Genomic DNA, 21,394 nt, shown 5'->3' on the forward strand with positions numbered 1-21,394 from the left:
ATAATGTACTATATGTAGAATGTGAACTACAGCTTGAAAGCATCAATCAACTTTGATCTTTAGCCCTTAATAGGAAAAGGTTTGGGTTCGTATTTCTGTAGTAATGGAACCACTACTAACTTGTTAATAAACCTTATTCATTTACACTTAAAAAATCCTTTTACAATGTGAACTGAAGTGGTATCTAAATATCTGAATTGTGAATAACTTCCTAAAAATAATCCACCTGTGTATATTTAAAAAAAATTATCATCTTCATTTTCCTGTAAATATAGAAAATGTCCTTTTCTGCAACTAAAATACAAAGTATTTTATGAAAAAAATCATTGTGTGTGGTTGTCATTAACAGGTTACCTGTAAATCAATCCTGTTAGGAAAATCCTCTGTTTTTGCTCTGAAATAAAGTAATATATCTGTTTCAGTATTTATTTAATTATTTCAGTGATACTCAAAAATTATTTCAGTGACGCTTACAAAATATATTCCACAATTTAAACCAAGTAATCCAGCAGGTTTTAAAATAACTTCTTTTCTCGATTTGTTCAGCTTTTTATAATAATGTGTATTCAAACTGATTCCAATGACAAGTTTTGATGTTTAGCTGATTCTGCTTCATGGTCCAAATGAAGCAGGAACATTGGTTCCCATAGCAGAGCAGTGTGTTAGTGTGTTAGTGTGTAGTCTATCACATTAGTGTGTGATCTTAAGACCAGCTCACTTCATGTCTGTGCATGCTGGGAGAGAATATGAACAAAATTTTTTTTTTTTTTTTTTTCTCTGCTGAAGAATCATGAAGAGAAGTGGATTAATAAAGAAATTAAAAACTGATGCAACAGAAAGGGCTCCAATTTTATTGGATTAAAAAACGCAAATAGCAGCTTTGACATTCTCACAGACTGAAATTTAACACACCATTCACAGGTGGAGACAATTAGCATTAATTACAACATGGTATTAGCAAACATTTTCCTACGAAGTGTCAGAAATCAAACTTGATTGATTCTGTGGGTCATAAAAATCTAAATGTAACATAAATAAATGAATAGAAAGCATGACTCTGTAACCTGTATAATTAATGTAGATTCTTTTTTTAATTTGTATTTCAGTTAAATTTATAATACAACAAAAAACAATCAAGTTTTAGGGCTTTCTACAGCTATTCAGTGCCTCTAATGACAGACATGAAGCTGGTTCTTATTTATCAATATATAATATATCAATAGATATATATATATATATTCTTTTTTCCTCTTCCCATAAATTATGTGGCATTGCAGCCAAATCAAAGGTTTTCACTGGCCAACTTTTGCCCACAGATCCTAGTTTGGGCATCTCAAATCAAGTCAGGTCAAGTCAAGTTTATTTCTATTGCGCTTTTCACAACAGACATTGTCTTAAAGCAGCTTTACAGAATTCAACAGTGAAGGTGAACGGTGTGTGTTTATCCCTGATGAGCAAGCTTTAATACAAAAAGAGTAATTCACTGTGCTTCACAAGATGATAAGACTGTAACAGAATAAATCTAAAGAAGAAAAGGGGAGGACATGAAGGGAGATGAGTTCTTCTGTAATCTCAGCTTTGAGTAATTATTTGCATCGCTGTAGATTACAGGTCCTAATATTCTCCTGGTGAAATCAAATCCACTGTTTGCCATTACAAAAGACACTTTAATGTCAGGCAGGAGAGCAAACACATGGTCAATGCTATCATTATTATATAACACTGAATGTTAGGAAGACCCTTAAGAACTGATGCCAGAAGATGCAGATGCAGAATAAATGGCAGGTTGCATTCACTAACTTCCCAGTGATCCCTTTCCTCTTTCTGGGCATTTATCCTGATGCCATCTGGATAGGGTTCTTTTCAGTTGAAGACCACTTGTTGCAGCTGAGGATGTTCTCTACATAAACAATATAAAGATCCATGATGTTGCTATGCTCCCATTAGGGGGCGCCACAGCGGATCATCCGTCTCCATCCCCCCTGTCCTCTATATCTGCCTCTTTCACACCAACTACCTGCATGTCTTCTCTCACCACATCCATAAACCTCCTCCTTGTTCTTCCTCTTTTCCTCCTTCCTGGTGTCTCCATCCTCAGCATTCTCCTACTGATATACCCCATGTCCCTCCTCTGCACATGTCCAAACCATCTCAATCACACCTCCCTCACCTTGTCTCCAAAACGTCCTACATGCGCTGTCCCTCTAATAAACTCATTTCTAATCCTGTCCATCATCGTACACTTATCTTATTGAACTCGTGTTTTTCTGATCTAAAAGTCCAACAGTTTTCCAACTTATAGCAATAGAGGTGGGTTTTTTCCAGAACGAGTTATGTTTTACTGTGTATGTGATTTCTATACAAATGTCTTCAGAACTTAGGAGACGGTGACCTCTAGTGGTGTTTTACTGATTTGTTCCTAATGAATTGGTTCTCTAATAAAACTCTAATGATCACCAGTTGGGGTCGCTGCTCTGTTTTAGACATTATACAGTGAGTCATTGGTTTTATAACATAACTGCATGTTGTTTTAGCATTAGCATAAAACATGTTTAATGAAATGATGTGTATTTTCTAATTCTACACTTTTAAACTAAATTTATTTAAAAGCAAAATACAGTAAATAAATTATAATAAAAATAAAACTTTAATGCACTCTGTGTATCAGTGTTTAATCAAGTAATAACACAGATACCCAAATACTGAGCACAAACACACACACACACACACACGCACACGCACACGCACATGCACACACACACACACACACACACACACACACACACACACACACACACAGGTTTTATACAACTTTTATGCAGTAAAACAGTGTAAATCCACACGGTGTGACGTCTACAGTGAATGTACAGGTTGGTGTGTGTGAGTTTCAGTATGAAGTTTATATACACAATATTTCAGACACAAGTCACTGTACAGTGGAGAAACGTGTGTTATTAATAATACAGTGTATTCACATCGGTCCATCACTCTGCAATCAGAACATTTCATTCTCCTTCTTAATACACGTACAATCATTTAAATCACATTTATACCAGTTATTTCCAGGTGATTGTTTGTTTTTGAGGTTTAAAGCGAATCCAGAATGATTATTGATTCTGTCCTTCTGTTCCAGTAAAATGACATGTTATAGTTTTATAGTTTCCTCTGGACCTCAGCAGGCGATTACAAATGTGCACTTTCCAGACAGTGGGAGTCTGAAACCCCTGAGAATATCGATTTAGAATTTGAAATATTTAATTATAGTTCCTACTGCTTATTTATGACTGGTTAATGAAACACACACACACACACACACACACACACACACACACACACACACACACACACTGTACACACAATATTCAGCTAGCTACACTCTTCTGTAGTTTTGAGATGTAAGATTCAGGAGGTTCTTCAGATTTCAGAAGATGTCACATCTGTTTGGTGGTTAATGATTCAGGCTTCAGCAGTCTTCATCCATACAACCTGTACAAGTGTCTCACCTTCACCAGTGGAATGTTCCAGATCACGCTGTTAGTTATAATGATGATATTTCTGTGGTTTATTCCAGCAGAAATAAGACCATGCTTTTAATGTAAATACGCAGTGTGTGTGTGTGTGTGTGTGTGTGTGTGTGTGTGTGTGTGTGTGTGTGTGTGTGTGTGTGTTTTAGCGAACATATACGCCTAAATAATTTTTACAGGCAGGACATGAGTGATAAGCATCCTGGCATTCTTTCAGACAGCAGGGGATTAAACAAAATCCACAGACGAGCCTGAAACAGACAGAAGATGTGGATCAGTGTTTTGTGGTTAGTGTTGTGTTGTGTGGTATGTGTGATGTTGTGTGGTTAGTGTTGTGTTGTGTGGTTAGTGTTGTGTTGTGTGGTTAGTGTTGTGTTGTGTGGTTAGTGTTGTGTTGTGTGGTAAGTGTGATGTTGTGTGGTTAGTGTTGTGTTTCGTGGTAAGTGTGATGTTGTGTGGTTAGTGTTGTGTTGTGTGGTTAGTGTTGTGTTGTGTGGTAAGTGTGATGTTGTGTGGTTAGTGTTGTGTTTTGTGGTAAGTGTGATGTTGTGTGGTTAGTGTTGTGTTGTGTGGTTAGTGTTGTGTTGTGTGGTTAGTGTTGTGTTGTGTGGTAAGTGTGATGTTGTGTGGTTAGTGTTGTGTTGTGTGGTTAGTGTTGTGTTGTGTGGTTAGTGTTGTGTTGTGTGGTAAGTGTGATGTTGTGTGGTTAGTGTTGTGTTGTGTGGTTAGTGTTGTGTTGTGTGGTTAGTGTTGTGTTTTGTGGTAAGTGTGATGTTGTGTGGTTAGTGTTGTGTTGTGTGGTTAGTGTTGTGTTGTGTGGTTAGTGTTGTGTTGTGTGGTAAGTGTGATGTTGTGTGGTTAGTGTTGTGTTGTGTGGTTAGTGTTGTGTTGTGTGGTTAGTGTTGTGTTGTGTGGTAAGTGTGATGTTGTGTGGTTAGTGTTGTGTTGTGTGGTTAGTGTTGTGTTGTGTGGTAAGTGTGATGTTGTGTGCTTAGTGTTGTGTTGTGTGGTTAGTGTTGTGTTGTGTGGTAAGTGTGATGTTGTGTGGTAAGCGTGGTGTTGTGTGGTTAGTGTTGTGTTGTGTGGTTAGTGTTGTGTTGTGTGGTTAGTGTTGTGTTGTGTGGTAAGCGTGATGTGTGGTAAGCGTGGTGTTGTGTGGTAAGTGTGATGTTGTGTGGTTAGTGTGATGTTGTGTGGTTAGTGTTGTGTTGTGTGGTTAGTGTTGTGTTGTGTGATGTTGTGTGGTTAGTGTTGTGTTTTGTGGTTAGTGTTGTGTTGTGTGGTTAGTGTTGTGTTGTGTGGTAAGTGTGATGTTGTGTGGTTAGTGTTGTGTGGTTAATGTTGTGTTGTGTGGTAAGTGTTGTGTTGTGTGGTAAGTGTGATGTTGTGTGGTTAGTGTTGTGTGGTTAGTGTTGTATTGTGTGGTAAGTGTGATGTTGTGTGGTTAGTGTTGTGTGGTTAGTGTTGTGTTGTGTGGTAAGTGTGATGTTGTGTGGTTAGTGTTGTGTTGTGTGGTAAGTGTGATGTTGTGTGGTTAGTGTTGTGTTGTGTTGTTAGTGTTGTGCTGTGTGGTTAGTGTTGTGCTGTGTGGTTAATGTTTTGGAGTTAGTGTTGTGTGGTTAGTGTGATGTTGTGTGGTAAGTGTTGTGTTGTGTGGTAAGTGTGATGATGTGTGGTTAATGTTGTGTGGTTAGTGTTGTGTTTTGTGGTTAGTGTTGTGTGGTAAGTGTGATGTTGTGTGGATAGTGTTGTTTGTGTTGTGTGGTTACTGTTGTGTAGTAAGCGTGATGTTGTGTGGTTAGTGTTGTGTTGTTAGTGTTGTGTTGTGTGGTAAGTGTGATGTTGTGTGGTTAGTGTGATGTTGTGTGGTTAATGTTGTGTTGTGTGGTTAGTGTTGTGTTGTGTGGTAAGTGTGATGTTGTGTGGTTAGTGTTGTGTTGTGTGGTTAGTGTGATGTTGTGTGGTAAGTGTTGTAATGTGTAGTAAGTGTGATGTTGTGTGGTTAGTGTTGTGCTGTGTGGTTAGTGTTGTGCTGTGTGGTTAGTGCTTTGTAGTTAGTGTTGTGTGGTTAGTGGGATGTTGTGTGGTTAGTGTGATGTTGTGTGGTTAGTGTGATGTTGTGTGGTAAGTGTGATGTTGTGTGGTAAGTGTTGTGTTGTGTGGTAAGTGTTGTGCTGTGTGGTTAGTGTTGTGCTGTGTGGTTAGTGTTTTGGAGTTAGTGTTGTGTGGTTTGTGTGATGTTGTGTGGTAAGTGTTGTGTTGTGTGGTAAGTGTGATGTTCTGTGGTTAGTGTTGTGTTGTGTTGTGTGGTTAGTGTTGTGTTTTGTGGTTAGTGTTGTGTTGTGTGGTAAGTGTGATGTTGTGTGGTTAGTGTTGTGTTGTGTGGTAAGTGTGATGTTGTGTGGTTAGTGTTGTGTGGTTAGTGTGATGTTGTGTGGTAAGTGTTGTGTTGTGTGGTAAGTGTGATGTGTGGTTAGTGTTGTGTGGTTAGTGTTGTGCTGTGTGGTTAGTGTTTTGGAGTTAGTGTTGTGTGGTTAGTGTGATGTTGTGTGGTTAGTGTTGTGTTGTGTGGTAAGATTTGTGTTGTGTGGTAAGTGTGATGTTGTGTGGTTAGTGTTGTGTTGTGTGATTAGTGTTGTGCTGTGTGGTTTGTGTTGTGCTGTGTGGTTAGTGTTTTGGAGTTAGTGTTCTGTGCTTAGTGTGATGTTGTGTGGTAAGTGTTGTGTTGTGTGGTATGTGTGATGTTCTGTGGTTAGTGTTGTGTGGTTGGTGTTGTGTTCTGTGGTAAGTGTTGTGTTGTGTGGTAAGTGTGATGTGTGGATAGTGTTGTGTGGTGAGTGTGATGTTGTGTGGTTAGTGTTGTGCTGTGTTATGTGGTTAGTGTTTTGGAGTTGGTGTTGTGTGGTTAGTGTGATGTTGTGTTGTTAGTGTTGTGTTGTGTGGTAAGTGTTGTGTTGTGTGGTAAGTGTTGTGTTGTGTGGTTAGTTTTGTGCTGTGTTATGTGGTTAGTGTTATGTGGTTAGTGTTGTGTGGTTAGTGTTGTGTTGTGTGCTTAATGATGTGTTGTTACTGTTGTGTTGTGTGGATAGCGTTTTGGAGTAAGTGTTGTGTTGTTAGGTTAGTATTGTTTTGTGTAGATAGTGTTTTGTGGTTAGTGTGATGTGTGGTTAGTGTTGTGTTGTGTGCTTCTTGTTGTATGGTTAGTGTTGTGTTATGTGTTTAGTGTTGTGCTGTGTTATGTGGTTAGTGTTGTGTAGTTAGTGTTTTGCTGTGTGGTTAGTGCTGTGTGGTTAATCTTGTTTGGTTAGTCTTGTGTGGTGTGATTAATGTTGTGTGGTTAATGTGATGTGTGGTGAGTGTTTTCTGGTTAGTGATGTGTTGTGTGGTTAGTGTGATGTTGTGTGGTTAGTGTTGTGTTGGGTGCTTAGTGTTGTGTGGATAGTGTTTTGTTCTGTGATTAGTGTGATTTTGTGTGGTCAATATTGTGTTTTGTGGTTAGTGTTGTGTTGTGTGGCCAGTGTTGTGTGGTTAGTGTTGGGTTGTGTGGCCTGTGTTGTGTGGTTAGTGTTGTGTTGTGTGGTTAGTATTGTTGGGTAAGTGTTGTGTGGCCAGTGTTGTGTTGTGGGGTTAGTGTGATGTTGTGTGGTTAGTGTTGTGTTGTGTGGTTAGTCTGGTCTTGTGTGGTTAGTGTGATGTTGTGTGGATAGTGGTGTGTTGTGTGGTTAGTCTGGTCTTGTTTGGTTATTGTGATGTTGTGTGGATAGTGTTGTGTGGTTAGTGTTGTGTTGTATTGTGTTATGTGTTTAGTGTTGTGCTGTGTTATGTGGTTAGTGTTGTTTGGTTAGTGTTGTGTAGTTAGTGTTTTGCTGTGTGGTTAGTGCTGTGTGGGTAGTCTTGTGTGGTGTTTTTAATGTTGTGTGGTTAATGTAATGTGTGGTGAGTGTTTTCTGGTTAGTGTTGTGTGGTTAATGTTGTGTGGTTATCAGAATCATAATCAGAATCTTATACTTATGTTGTGTGTTTAGTGTGATGTATAGTTAAGGCTGTGTTTTTAGTGTTGTGGTGTGATTATCGTCAACGTGTGGTTAGTCTCATCTTGTGTAATTAGCATGATGTTGTGTGGTTAGTGTTGTATTGTGTGGTTAGTCTGGTCTTGTGTGGTTAGTGTGATATTGTGTGGTTAGTGTTGTGTTGTTAGTCTGTTCTTGTGTGGTTAGCGTGATGTTGTATGGTTAGTGTTGTGTTGTGTGGTTAGTCTGGTCTTATGTGGTTAGTGTGATGTGTGGTTAGTGTTGTGTTGTGTGGATAGTCTGGTCTTGTGTGGTTAGCGTGATGTTGTGTGGTTAGTGTTGTGTTGTGTGGATAGTCTGGTCTTGTGTGGTTAGTGTGATGTTGTGTGGTTAGTGTTGTGTTGTTTGGTTAGTCTGGTCTTGTGCGGTTAGTGTGATGTTGTGTGGTTAGTGTTGTGTTGTGTGGTTAGTCTGGTCTTGTGTGGTTAGTGTGATGTTGTGTGGTTAGTGTTGTGTGGTGTGGTTAGTCTGGTCTTGTGTGGTTAGTGTTGTGTTGTGTGGTTAGTCTGGTCTTGTGTGGTTAGCGTGATGTTGTGTGGTTAGTCTGGTCTTGTGTGGTTAGTGTGATGTTGTGTGGTTAGTATTGTGTTGTGTGGTTAGTGTGATGTTGTGTGGTTAGTATTGTGTTGTGTGGTTAGCATGATGTTGTGTGGTTAGTATTGTGTTGTGTGGTTAGTGTTGTGTTGTGTGGTTAGTCTGGTCTTGTGTGGTTAGTGTGATGTTGTGTGGTTAGTGTTGTGTTATGTGGTTAGTCTGGTCTTGTGTGGTTAGTGTTGTGTTGTGTGGTTAGTGTTGTGTTGTGTGGTTAGTCTGGTCTTGTGTGGTTAGTGTTGTGTTGTGTGGTTAGTCTGGTCTTGTGTGGTTAGCATGATGTTGTGTGGTTAGTCTGGTCTTGTGTGGTTAGTGTGATGTTGTGTGGTTAGTATTGTGTTGTGTGGTTAGTGTGATGTGTGGTTAGTATTGTGTTGTGTGGTTAGCATGATGTTGTGTGGTTAGTATTGTGTTGTGTGGTTAGTGTTGTGTTGTGTGGTTAGTCTGGTCTTGTGTGGTTAGTGTGATGTTGTGTGGTTAGTGTTGTGTTATGTGGTTAGTCTGGTCTTGTGTGGTTAGTGTTGTGTTGTGTGGTTAGTGTTGTGTTGTGTGGTTAGTCTGGTCTTGTGTGGTTAGTGTGATGTTGTGTGGTTAGTGTTGTGTTATGTGGTTAGTCTGGTCTTGTGTGGTTAGTGTTGTGTTGTGTGGTTAGTCTGGTCTTGTGTGGTTAGTGTGATGTTGTGTGGTAAGTGTTGTGTTATGTGGTTAGTCTGGTCTTGTGTGGTTAGTGTTGTGTTGTGTGGTTAGTGTTGTGTTGTGTGGTTAGTCTGGTCTTGTGTGGTTAGTGTGATGTTGTGTGGTTAGTGTTGTGTTATGTGGTTAGTCTGGTCTTGTGTGGTTAGTGTGATGTTGTGTGGTTAGTGTTGTGTTATGTGGTTAGTCTGGTCTTGTGTGGTTAGTGTTGTGTTGTGTGGTTAGTGTTGTGTTGTGTGGTTAGTCTGGTCTTGTGTGGTTAGTGTGATGTTGTGTGGTTAGTGTTGTGTTATGTTATGTGGTTAGTCTGGTCTTGTGTGGTTAGCGTGAAGTGTTGATTGTGTGACTTGTTATTTGTGTGATGTTGTGTTTTACCCTACGACTGTAATCAGACAGCACGTGGCCCATGCTGTGCCTCCTGGTCTGTAACGCACACTGGTGGTAATTTGGTGCTGGCAGTGAGGGCAGATGGTGACAGTGGGGGCAGGACCCAGACTTCCATCCTGCTGCTGCTGCTGCCGCTGAGGGAGCTGATGGTGTGAAGGCTGAACAAACACTGAGAACAACACAAACACAATCCTAATACACAACAAAAAAATTGTCCAACAGAGCTGAGGGGTGTTGTGTAGAGTTGTGTAGAGTTGTAAGAGTCATGTGGAGTTGTCTACAATAGTGTGGTGTTGTGTAGTCTTGTGTAGAGTGGTGTAGAGTTGTGTAGAGTTGTGTATAGTTGTTAGTTGTGTACAGTAGTAAGAGTTAAGTGGAGTTGTGTAGATCTGTGTAGAGTGTGCAGTGTTGTGTACAGTTGTGTATAGTTGTGAGTTGTGTATAGATACGTAAAGATTTATAGAGTTGTTAAGAGTTGTGTGGTGTTGTGTACAGTTTTGTAGAGTTGTTTAAATGTGTGTAGAGTTGTGTTGATTTGTACAGAGTTTTGTAGAGTTGTTTAGATGTGTGTAGAGTTGGTGTAGGGTTGTATCATTCATGTTCAGTACTGTCAAGTGCAGTTGTGATCTCTGACATGTGTGTGGGCAGTGTGGAGTTGTGTAGAGTTGTATATACTCTGACCTGTGTGTGTGGGCCGTGTTGAGTTTTGTGGAGTTGTGTAGGGTTGTGTAGAGTTGTAAATTTTCTGACCTGTGTGTGTGGGCCGTGTCAAGTTGTGTGGAGTTGTGTAGGGTTGTGTAGAGTTATATATTTTCTGACCTGTGTGTGTGGGCCGTGTGGAGTTGAGTGGTGTTGTGTAGGGTTGTGTAGTTGTATATTCTCTGACCTGTGTGTGTGTGCCGTGTGGTGTTATGTAGGGTTGTGTAGAGTTGTATATTTTCTGACTTGTGTGTGTGCCGTGTGGAGTTATGTAGGGTTGTGTAGAGTTGTATATTTTCTGACTTGTGTGTGTGTGCCGTGTGGAGTTATGTAGGGTTGTGTAGAGTTGTATATTTTCTGACCTGTGTGTGTGGGCCGTGTGGAGTTGTGTAGGGTTGTAGATTTTCTGACCTGTGTGTGTGGGCCGTGTGGAGTTGTGTGGAGTTGTGTAGGGTTGTGTAGGGTTGTATATTTTCTGACCTGTGTGTGTGGGCCGTGTGGAGTTGTGTGGAGTTGTGTAGGGTTGTGTAGAGTTGTATATTTTCTGACCTGTGTGTGGGGGCCATGTGGAGTTGTGTGGAGTTGTGTAGGGTTGTGTAGAGTTGTATATTTTCTGACCTGTGTGTGGGGGCCATGTGGAGTTGTGTGGGGTTGTGTAGGGTTGTGTAGAGTTGTATATTTTCTGACCTGTGTGTGGGGGCCATGTGGAGTTGTGTAGGGTTGTGTAGGGTTGTGTAGAGTTGTATATTTTCTGACCTGTGTGTGTGGGCCGTGTGGAGTTGTGTGGAGTTGTGTAGGGTTGTGTAGAGTTGTATATTTTCTGACCTGTGTGTGGGGGCCATGTGGAGTTGTGTGGAGTTGTGTAGGGTTGTGTAGGGTTGTGTAGAGTTGTATATTTTCTGACCTGTGTGTGTGGGCCGTGTGGAGTTGTGTGGAGTTGTGTAGGGTTGTGTAGCCTCTGTAGGAATGCTGAGGATTGGATAAGGAGACACAGTGGTGTTCACAGGCAGAACTCCGACTGTAACAACATCCAATAATCACAGTTACATCCAGAACGCTGCCTTCTGATTGGTCAGAAAATGTTTATTAGTTTTCTACAACAACTTTTAGAATGATTGTAATACGTTATTGTTTCTATGACAACAGCTGATTAACAGATACTCCATATAATCAGATAAAAAAAACACAAATATAATAAGTAAAATACAATATTTAAATCCACTGGTGTAAAAGTATGTGCATGATGTAAAAGTATGTACTGATCATCATCATCATTAAAGTTCATCTGTTCCTACAGAATCTCCTTCACAACTTCTTCAGTTGTTCTGACTGCTGAAGCCGTGTTCCTCAAAGAACTTCCAGGAATATTACAGCCAAAGAGAGTTGTTTCTCATTTTTTATTCATCTGATCGGGTATGTTGTTCCAGAGGAGTTTCTGAATGATCTGACTGTTTTTCTGCAGCATTCAGGTATCTTCAGCTTGTGTAGTGACGTCTTACATGCTTCACATGTCCAAGCAAGATTAATGATGTGACAGTGAGCGTTCCACCTTCCATCATCACAACTACTGTACTGAAACGGAAGCTTGAGGAAGCTTAAATTGTTACGAATGTCACCTCTGAGAACTTTATGAAGCTCCTTCACCACAATGTACAAAGTCTTTCCCAACAAATCTCTGTGAATAAAGTGTCTGGATTTTCCTGTGAATTGATTTATTATGAATTTGAAATTTTTAGTTAATATTTATGTCAAAAAGGGATTTTGTGTGTCAAACTGCTGAGAAGTTTAAAAAGTAGCTGAAGAACTGGAATGATGGAGTTGAGTATGAGGAACTGGAGCTGGAGGTCTCAGGAATCGCATTAGACCTCGAGTGAATATAATACAGAGACCAGCTCATGTTCACCTGTGAGAGCAGAGAAACATCACTGATCTGCAGGAGGACTCACTCACCTGCTTCACCATACGTAGGAGGTGGAGATGAAGGTTGTGGATTCTGAACCGCTTCAGAATACGAGGGAAGTGGAGGCGTGAAAACGACTGCAGAATCAGAAGTGGCTCCAGGAAAATCCATTTACTTCTGAAAAGGAAGAAGATTTTACACACCAGCTGTTATTTTACCGTCATCAGTTTTATAAAGTGCAGCGTCAAATCTCATAAATCTGAACACTGGAGTTCAACAGAAGATCCTCTGTTTACTGATGACTCAGGATGAAGAAAAAATTCACTTGTCTGATGTGATGATAATCAGCAGCTGAAAAACAATCATGTAAACAGCTGGATCTTTAGCCACGCCCACAAAACACTGTAAATAGTAAAAAGAGACGAAGCTGAAAAAAACTCCTCCTCCATTTATCGGGCGCCAATACTTTATAGAACAGCGATTCATTATTCGCTTCTTGTTAATTAAAACGATTAATCAAAAAGTTATGTGACATCAGAGAAGTGGGTGTGGCCAATGGCACACAATGTTCCTGGCAGTGAAACAGTGAACAGGAAGTCCTGCAGATGCGTCAGTGATGAAGGTGATGTCATGCCTCATTCCTCGCCCCAGAATGATGTACGCATTTTTCCTTCACGTGTTAACGTTAAAACATGAAGCGTATCGATGTCCCAGAAGATCCTCTGATTCAGTGAGGAGGCCATGTCGGCCCATGATGGTGTTTTCAGGTTCTGAAATGATCTCCTATAAAGTCCACATGGTGGAGCAGACGTGTGTTGGGTGATCGAAGTTAAGAGTCAGAGCTCTTCAGCATTCTGATCTCTAGCACTCAGTGAAGGAGAAACTCCAAATCCCCAGTCCAGAAGATCCACAGTAAATCCCTAAACATCTCCCCTGATGAGTGTGTTGTGTGTATTGATGTAGGACTCACCACACTGCTCTTTTGTCTTCTTTAATCCTGTTTCATTTGTCCGGCGTGTCGTTCCTCCTCTGTGATTCGACTTTGATCTCGAGCTCCCATGTTGATGATCTCTCTTGTGTGTGTGTGTGTGTGTGTGTGTGTGTGTGTGTGTGTGTGTGTGTGTGTGTGTGTGTGTGTGTGTGTGTGTGTGTGTGTGTGTTTATTTCCAGAGCGTCTGTGTAGAATGTGTACTTCTTTTGTGTTAAAGATAATTACTGACCAAACCAGTTCACCTTTCTGACATCACATTCCACTGTGTGTGTGTGTGTGTGTGTGTGTGTGTGTGTGTGTGTGTGTGTGTGTGTGTGTGTGTGTGTGTGTAGTATAATCTTAACAGTTCTTTTCCAGGTTGTCGAGGCTTTATATTTTCTATAATCTGAGTATACACACACACACACACACACACACACACACACACAGTGATCAGAACACAATGAGATTTGACTCATCTCCTACATTCTCACCTCTAACACACCGCAGTTTCACTTCCCCTTTAATCACTTTTCACACCTGCTGTTTAGGTATGTACACAGGGGACTAGTTTCTGTGTCTGAACAACACACACACACACACACACACACACACACACACACAGCTCATTAACCATAGTATCAGTGCAGATGGCCAACTCGTGATGAGAAAATGACCATCACACCCCAATGATGAACCTCACATCAGATCTCTCGACTCTTCTGGGAGGTTTTACTGCTAGTGATCATTCAGCTCTAGAGGCACTGATAAGATCTGGGGAGGTTTGGGGTGGAACGTATGAACTCATGGTTTCTTCCTCATGCTCAGTATTGGTCATCAGGGACACATCAGTTTAAAGCTCAGAGAACTTTGTTCTATTATTATATTCTGTAAAGCTGCTTAGAGACGATGTGCTTTATTAAAAGTGCTATAGAAATAAAATTGAATTGAATTTGGTGTGCTGGTCGGTGGTGCACATACTTTTGGTCATATTGTGTACATTTCTTAATAAACAACATCTAATATATAAGAAATTGGCTAAAATTCTCACTATTTAACGTGTGTTAGTTTCTAAACTCTGAGAGACGCTGGTGAGGCCATGCCTCAGATCTGATTAGTCCAGGGATCTTCATCACCTCCAGGCTGATGGAACTCTGCATGTTGATCTGATAAAAGCTTTGTGAATATAAAGTCTAGACTTGTTAAAATCAGTGGTGGATGAAGGACGCAGTAAAATGTGACTCCAGTAAAGTCAAAGTGTCTCTTTAAACTTTCACTTCAATTAAAGTACAAACGTTTTTACCCTCAAATGTACTTCAGTATCACAAGTAGTGATTTATTATAACTATAATGTTCCTATTATTATTCATTAATCACCTCAGTTTCTGTGTAAAGACTCGAATGTGACTCTCAGCACACTGATCTATTAATAGAATGAGATTGATGACTCAAACACTGATTGATTTCTATTATAATCATCATAAACACAAAACCTTCTTTTCATCTACTGCTATAAACTCGTGTAAATAAGTGTGTTGTGGTGAGTTCGAGTCTGAAGTTTCTTCATCATTTATTCTTTTTTAAATGTACATCACTGATTATAACTGGAATCTGCGAACAAAGAATTTTACTCTGCTATAAAGTACAAGTATAAAACACCTCTGATCAGAAGGTTGTGAGTTCAAATCCCAGCACCTTCATGCTGCCACTGCTGGGCCCCTGAACAAGGCCCTTAACCCTTAAATGCTCAGGTGTATGAATGAGATTCTCTGGAGAGAAACATCTGCTGAATGCCCTGAATGTAGAAGTAAATGTAGGTAGAACAATTCAGCATCAGTTCAAGCTTTTTATAGAGTGTGTTGAAATGAGCACATGACGTTTATTCTGTTATTTTTACACGATTGGTGTATTGGTGAGTCAGAGGGACTGAAATGTGTGTGAATGGAACATCTTAGCGTCGATCATCTGTGTGTTGCGTGAGATGTTATCAGAGCTCATCTCTGCTGCTGGAGCTGTTAGACGCTCTGTCTGATTCTTCTGTGGATTCACCTGAGACCTGAATGTAATCAGAAAGAGAAAGAAGCAGGTTTAAGCAGAAAAGTGTGCAGTGTTGAACTCATCTCTAAAGAAATGCTCTGCTATAAACCTGCTGTTTACTTGTGTTCTTCCTGTTCAGAGCTCTTTAGGAGACCATACAAGTATCTAAAGTATTTAAACATTTATATTCATTCAGTTCTTTTTACGGCAATCATTCTGTATGTGCTTAAAAAAACACCTCATCTTTATGTTCCTGCTCTTCATCCTCATTATCATCATCATCATCACCACCTTCTTCTTCTGGCATTACACCACCATTATCCAGGAATTTAACAAACGTTTCCAGATCCCTCTTTCCGTTATAATCAATCACCTGAAAAACAGAAGGTGGACATAATAACCAGATATAATGAGAGAGAGATACAGAGAAGAAGATCTCAGTGTATGTGCAGAGTTTGTAGGTGAGACTGCAGACCTTCCTCTCGGTTCCTGCTGGAAAGTATTTAAGGGTGGGATATCCCTCCACCGTCACCTCCTCCACATCATTCGCTGTAGCATCCATCTTAGCTATGATGATGTTCTCATGGTCCTTGTACTTTTCACCCAACTGTTCCCACTCAGGTGCAAGTTCCTTACAGTGACCACACCAAGGGGCATCTGGGAGATATCACATAATATCACACACACACACACACACACACACACACACACACACACACGGACATGTACATGTACCATGTACACACAGTTGGCATTTGAAGAATTCCAGACTGAGGATTCCATCTTACAGAACTCCACAAAGATGTTCTTGGTCTCATCGAAGACGACGTGTTTGAAGTTCTTTCCCACCAGGACTTTGACAGGATTCTTGTCCCAGTCCTCAGGGATGTCTTCACTCTTCAAATGAGGCTGCAGTTTAATAAAATATATCACTCTTTGAGACGACTCGTAATTCTAAATCATATTAAAGAATCATTCTAAATGAACGAATCACTATTTAAAACGACTCATTCAAAATTAACAAATCACTTGGAAACGACTCGTTTAAAATGAATGAATCACTATCAAACGATTCTTATTAAATGATCGAATCACTCTTCAAGATGAATCGTTATAAATGAATCACTCTTTGAATCATTATAAATAAATAAATCACTCTAAGATGATTCATTCTTTTGAGTCAAATTAAAGAATCATTATAAATAAATCACTGTTGAAATCGTCATAAATGAAGGGATCACTCTTTAAGATGACTCATTTAAACGACCGAATCACTTTAAAACGACTCGTTTAAAATAAACGAATCACTCTTTAAGATGACTCGTTCTTCTAAATAACATTGAAGAATCGTTATAAATGAATCACTCTAAGTCACATTAAAGTATCAGTCTAAATTACATTGAAGAATCGTTATAAATTAACAAACCACTTTGAAACGACTCGTTTAAATCGAATAAACACTTTGAAACGACTCGAATTACTCTAAGATGATTCATTCTTCTAAAATACATCATAGAATCGTTGCAAAGAATTAAATATAATTAATCACTTTAAAACGACTTGTTTAAAATGAACAAATCAATTTGAAGCGACTGATTCTTCTAAATTACATTAAAGAATCGTTCTAACTGAACAAATCAATTTGAAGCGACTCGTTCTTCTAAATTACATTAAAGAATCGTTCTAACTGAACAAATCAATTTGAAGCGACTGATTCTTCTAAATTACATTAAAGAATCGTTCTAACTGAACAAATCAATTTGAAGCGACTGATTCTTCTAAATTACATTAAAGAATCGTTCTAACTGAACAAATCAATTTGAAGCGACTCGTTCTTCTAAATTACATTAAAGAATCGTTCTAACTGAACAAATCAATTTGAAGCGACTCGTTCTTCTAAATTACATTAAAGAATCGTTCTAACTGAACAAATCAATTTGAAGCGACTGATTCTTCTAAATTACATTAAAGAATCGTTCTAACTGAACGAATCAATTTGAAGCGACTCGTTCTTCTAAATAACACTGAAGACTCGTTCTAAATGATTGATGTTCTAAACTGCATTAAAGAATGGTTCTAAATGAACGAATCACTCTCTGAAACGACTCATTCTTCTGAGTCGCTTTACAGATTCATTCAAATTGAACGAATCACTCTTTAAAACAACTCGTTTTTCTGAGTCACATTAAAGAATCGTTCTAAATGAACAAATCACTCTTTGCGACGACTCGTTTTTCGAGTCACATTAAATAATTGCATTAAATGAACGAATCATTCATGAACAACCATCACTACACATCATTTTGATACTCATTTCCAGGTCGTGGGGTATAAAGGAGACACAGAGCCGTGTATTTGCCATGTCTGCCCTTCTGGACTTGGTACTAACTCTGGATTTCTGGATTATTCCCCTTGTTTTTCTTGCCATGATTTAATCGTCTCCAGATCACCATTTTCATTTGCATTTGTTTAAAACAATAAAGAAGTAAATGAAGAACCTTGATTTTTCCATCCAGTACGTCCTGACAGAAGGTTTTCAGGGTGTCCTTGTTGATGGTTGTTTCTGCCATGGAGAACTTCTTCAGTGTGTCAGTGTTGATTAATCGCAGGACCGGGGCTTCACTTGCAGACAGACCAAAATAATTTAGCACGTGGGACACATCTGTGGTGATGTCTATCGTGACGAACAGAATCTAAAACCACACATCAGGAACAAGCGCAGGGTTTATTGATCACATTCCACTCATTCATCTGCACACTATAACGCATTATAACGACAGAACACAACACAGAAACTCGCTTTCTCTTTAAAGTCTCTGGCTGCGGCTCTGTAGTGGTCCAGGAGAGCGCTGTGGGTCTCGGTGCTGGTGTTAAGGAACAGAAGAAGATGGTTGTGGACTTTATTGGAAAAAATCTTATCTCCGTTCTGTAAATGCAGAACAGAAGAAAAATGTTACGCAGTGCAGCAGGTGTTTACTGAGTTTCATTTCACTGGTTTATGAATGACCTCTTCATTAAACTCAATAACAAGCTGCAGGCTGTTTCTCTGGATGAAGGAGACGAGCTCATCCTTGTCCAGATTGTCCTCCGCAGACAGGGGCATGTCTGTACGCCTGTCGTCAAACTGCAACACACACAAACACACAACCATTGTGTTTATTCTAAATGGATCAAATGTCTTTATTGTGAACGAATAAACGAGACGAATGCTTCAGGTTCTCCTGTGACCTTTTTGAAAAGCACGATTGCTTCCTTTTCTATGTTGTACTTCTGGAAGAGCTCAGGACTGTTCGTGATGCCGAAGTTAAACTCCACCATGTCCAGCGTGAGATCTTTAAACAGTTTAGCTTTCTCTCCTTCCAAGTCCTGAAAGAGAAGGAGAGAGAGAGAAGGAAGGGATGATGTCAGTGAAAAGTATACACGGTGTGTAAAGGAAGAATAAAACACTAACGGGAATTAATGAGATCTCAGATCTTATTCTTAAGAAGAATCAAATCCAAAGTGATCAACTCTGAGCATTCAGATGTTTCAATAAAACAGAAAATACAAACAAACTAAATTTAAATTTTCACTTTTACACATAATGTACCTGAAAGAACCCGAGTATGACCACGCTGTGTGTGTCGAGAAGCTCCTGCATGTGTGTGCTGTCCTGCAGAACAACAACGCTCGGCCCCATGCGTCTCTGCAGCCACTGTAGAATCCTCTTCACATTACGCTTCCCTTCAACACGTGAAACATTCTCCTGAGTCTCATCATCTCTCTGTTCTACTCACCTTCGTTACATGTGCTAGAAATCCATCAGGTTTGAGTCATGTTCCTGAAACGTCCCTCTGACGTCATGTACCTGTAAATTCAGTGGAGTTCTGCCTGCGTCCCTCCGTGAACAGTTTCAGCGTTGGAAAGCTGCTGACCTCAAACTCTTTAGCGAGTTCCTTCTCCGCTGTGGCATCCACTTTGGCCAGACGTGCAGGAGAGGAATCGTTCTTCAGCAGCGCAGCAGCCTCGGCGTAAACTGGCTCCAGGGCCTGACAGTGACGACACCACGGAGCATCTGTGAACGAGAAGAAGAAAAAAAACACAGAGTATTGACCTTCTACAGGACCTCTGACTGACCCACCACGGCACTGAAAGAGAAGTGCTTTATACTTGGCACAGGTACGAGAATAATGGTGTAACTGGTGCTGTTGTGACCCACGTGTGTTCCCACGTCTGCAATTTCACCACAGACACAGCGAGTTAGAACAAAGAGCAATCGTGAGATTCTGCATGAACCTGGCAAATCTGCCATGGAGACGTTTCACATACGGCGACGCTGCAACGAGTCGTTCGAGGTGAACATCACTGGAGGACGACGAGAGATCAGAAAGACGAGCTTAACCCCTAAAAAGGTCAAACTGGTGCATGATGATCGTTGGAGAACAATCCACACGATCTCACTTCCGCACTCACACTACTCACCAGATTTGGCTCCTGTGGACTTCACCCTCTTCCCAAAGAAAAAGATCCAGCGTGAATCGCAGTAGAAGCTTGACATGAATCAAAATGAAGACTTCCAGGACATGTTCCAGTAGAACACAGGGGGACGCTGTATTACTGTACAAGGGGACTATTCTGAAGGTGATCATGTGGGAATGTGGATAAATAAAGTACGTTACAGTAAAATTCGTTCTTCTCATATCCAAGTAATGTGAGGAAGCTGTCAGAAATGATACATGGCCCCTGGAGAACAGAGGATTGAGGGCCCTCAAGGGCCCAACAGTGGCAGCTTGGTGAAACCATGATTTAAACCCTTGATTAGTTCTCCAGAACATTAACCACAGAGCGACAACCTCCCCAACAAGAAACTCTACTACAACACGCATTTCATTAAAGTTTATTCACTTCATTAATCATGCTGTATTTGGGATGTGAAAATCCATGCAGCTGAAGAACCAGATGGAGAACCAGCATGCAGTTCAGTGAAATTTACATTTCACAGTTTAAAGTGGTTTAAAGGGCAGTGTCTAGTCTCGAGTCTCAGTGTCCGAGTCTCACTCATGACTAAACCTCACACCATGGGAGAATTTACATCTGTGATGGAGGACTCGCTGAAGATAAGATCTAAAACTTTCTCACAGTGAGACCAGGGACCAGGACAGGAGAGAAGTAAAATATCACACTTGTAAACAGGAGAGTAACATCAATATAGTATCTATACAGTAAAGATAGAAAACAATATTATTAATGTTTGTAAATATTTTTTATTTGTTGAGAGAGAGAGAGAGAGAGAGAGAGAGAGAGAGAGGGAGGGAGAGAGGGAGAGAGAGAGAGAGAGAGAGAGAGGCAGGGAGAGAGAGAGAGAGAGAGAGAGAGAGAGAGAGAGAGAGAGAGAGAGAGAGAGGGAGGGAGAGAGGGAGAGAGAGAGAGAGAGAGAGAGAGGCAGGGAGAGAGAGAGAGAGAGAGAGAGAGAGAGAGAGAGAGAGAGAGAGAGAGAGAGAGGGAGGGAGAGAGGGAGAGAGAGAGAGAGAGAGAGAGAGGCAGGAGAGAGAGAGAGAGAGAGAGAGAGAGAGAGAGAGAGAGAGAGAGAGAGAGAGAGAGAGAGAGAGAGATAAAAGAGAGAGTGAGAGAAAGAGAGTCAGTAATGAAAATAAAAAATAGAAATTAGGCCTGAGCAGTGAATAATAATAGAAGAATAAGAATAAGCAGAAGAAGGAGGAGAAGAAGGAGGAGAAGAATAAGAGGGAGAAGAAGAAGAACAAGCAGAAGAAGGAGAAGGAGAAGAGTGAGCTGGAGGTACTGTAAGTCTGCCAGGTTCAGAAGGTTTATCATCAGTATTTATAATAAAGGAAGTGAATGAGAAGGAAGTATTGAGGAGTGTGTGAGTGTGTATCAGTTGTGTATAGTGAGTGTAGCTGAAGTGTATTTATGTTTCTTCTCGTTTCAGTAAGAATGAAATAAATGTAATTATGGATCAAATGTTTCACTTACAGAATTCCACAAGCAGATATTTGTTCTCACTCAGAGCTCTAGCAAAGTTCTTCTCATGCAGCACCAGGACGTCTTTCTCCTCAATGATTTCATCTGTCTTCTCTTTCTCCTCGGCCTCTGTGGTGATGTGGCTCTCAGGCTCCTCGGCCTCCTGGGGTTCGGCCCTGGAGCTCAGCAGGAAAAGAGCAAAGATCAAAACACGTGCAGGCTTCATCTTCCCACGATTCTATCTGCAGTGCTCTCACACTCTCCTCACACCTCTGATAAACACCTGCTATCGGTGACGAGTCACACACAGGAGAGTGCGTGGAGCAAATCTACTGGCCTTCTGTACACCTGCTGCTCCGTCTCTCACACACACACACACACACACACACACACACACACACACACACACACGAGAACATGTCCAACACACACACACACACACACACACACACACACACACGAGAACATGTCCAACACACACACACACACACACACACACACACACACACACACACACACACACACGAGAACATGTCCACACACACACACACACACACACACACAC

The 21,394-nt window shown here is 40.5% G+C and overlaps 2 protein-coding genes across 2 annotated transcripts; both read right to left on the reverse strand.

Annotated features, from left to right (window-relative positions):
• Positions 1–2,797: 2,797 nt before the first annotated feature.
• Positions 2,798–12,973, reverse strand: LOC310715457 (lipopolysaccharide-induced tumor necrosis factor-alpha factor homolog). The gene is made up of 5 exons (XM_083521896.1): positions 12,835–12,973; positions 11,915–12,041; positions 10,869–10,982; positions 9,254–9,434; positions 2,798–3,775 (listed from the first exon to the last, which is right to left on the reverse strand). Exons 2-5 carry the CDS (start codon positions 12,033–12,035, stop codon positions 3,670–3,672), a joined length of 522 nt encoding a protein of 173 aa, XP_083378022.1. The 5' UTR covers positions 12,036–12,041; positions 12,835–12,973; the 3' UTR covers positions 2,798–3,669.
• Positions 12,974–14,693: 1,720 nt separating this feature from the next.
• pdia2 (protein disulfide isomerase family A, member 2) lies at positions 14,694–21,123 on the reverse strand. Its single transcript, XM_083522569.1, has 11 exons — positions 20,842–21,123; positions 18,719–18,925; positions 18,461–18,594; positions 18,100–18,237; positions 17,879–17,995; positions 17,672–17,797; positions 17,370–17,564; positions 15,660–15,780; positions 15,347–15,528; positions 15,110–15,244; positions 14,694–14,890 (listed from the first exon to the last, which is right to left on the reverse strand). The coding sequence occupies exons 1-11, from the start codon at positions 21,053–21,055 to the stop codon at positions 14,822–14,824; spliced, it is 1,638 nt and encodes a 545-aa protein (XP_083378695.1). The 5' UTR covers positions 21,056–21,123; the 3' UTR covers positions 14,694–14,821.
• Between the last annotated feature and the right edge of the window lie 271 nt (positions 21,124–21,394).

The sequence above is a fragment of the Silurus aristotelis genome (assembly GCF_946808225.1).
Source record: "Silurus aristotelis genome assembly, chromosome: 20".
Lineage (NCBI taxonomy): Eukaryota > Metazoa > Chordata > Actinopteri > Siluriformes > Siluridae > Silurus > Silurus aristotelis.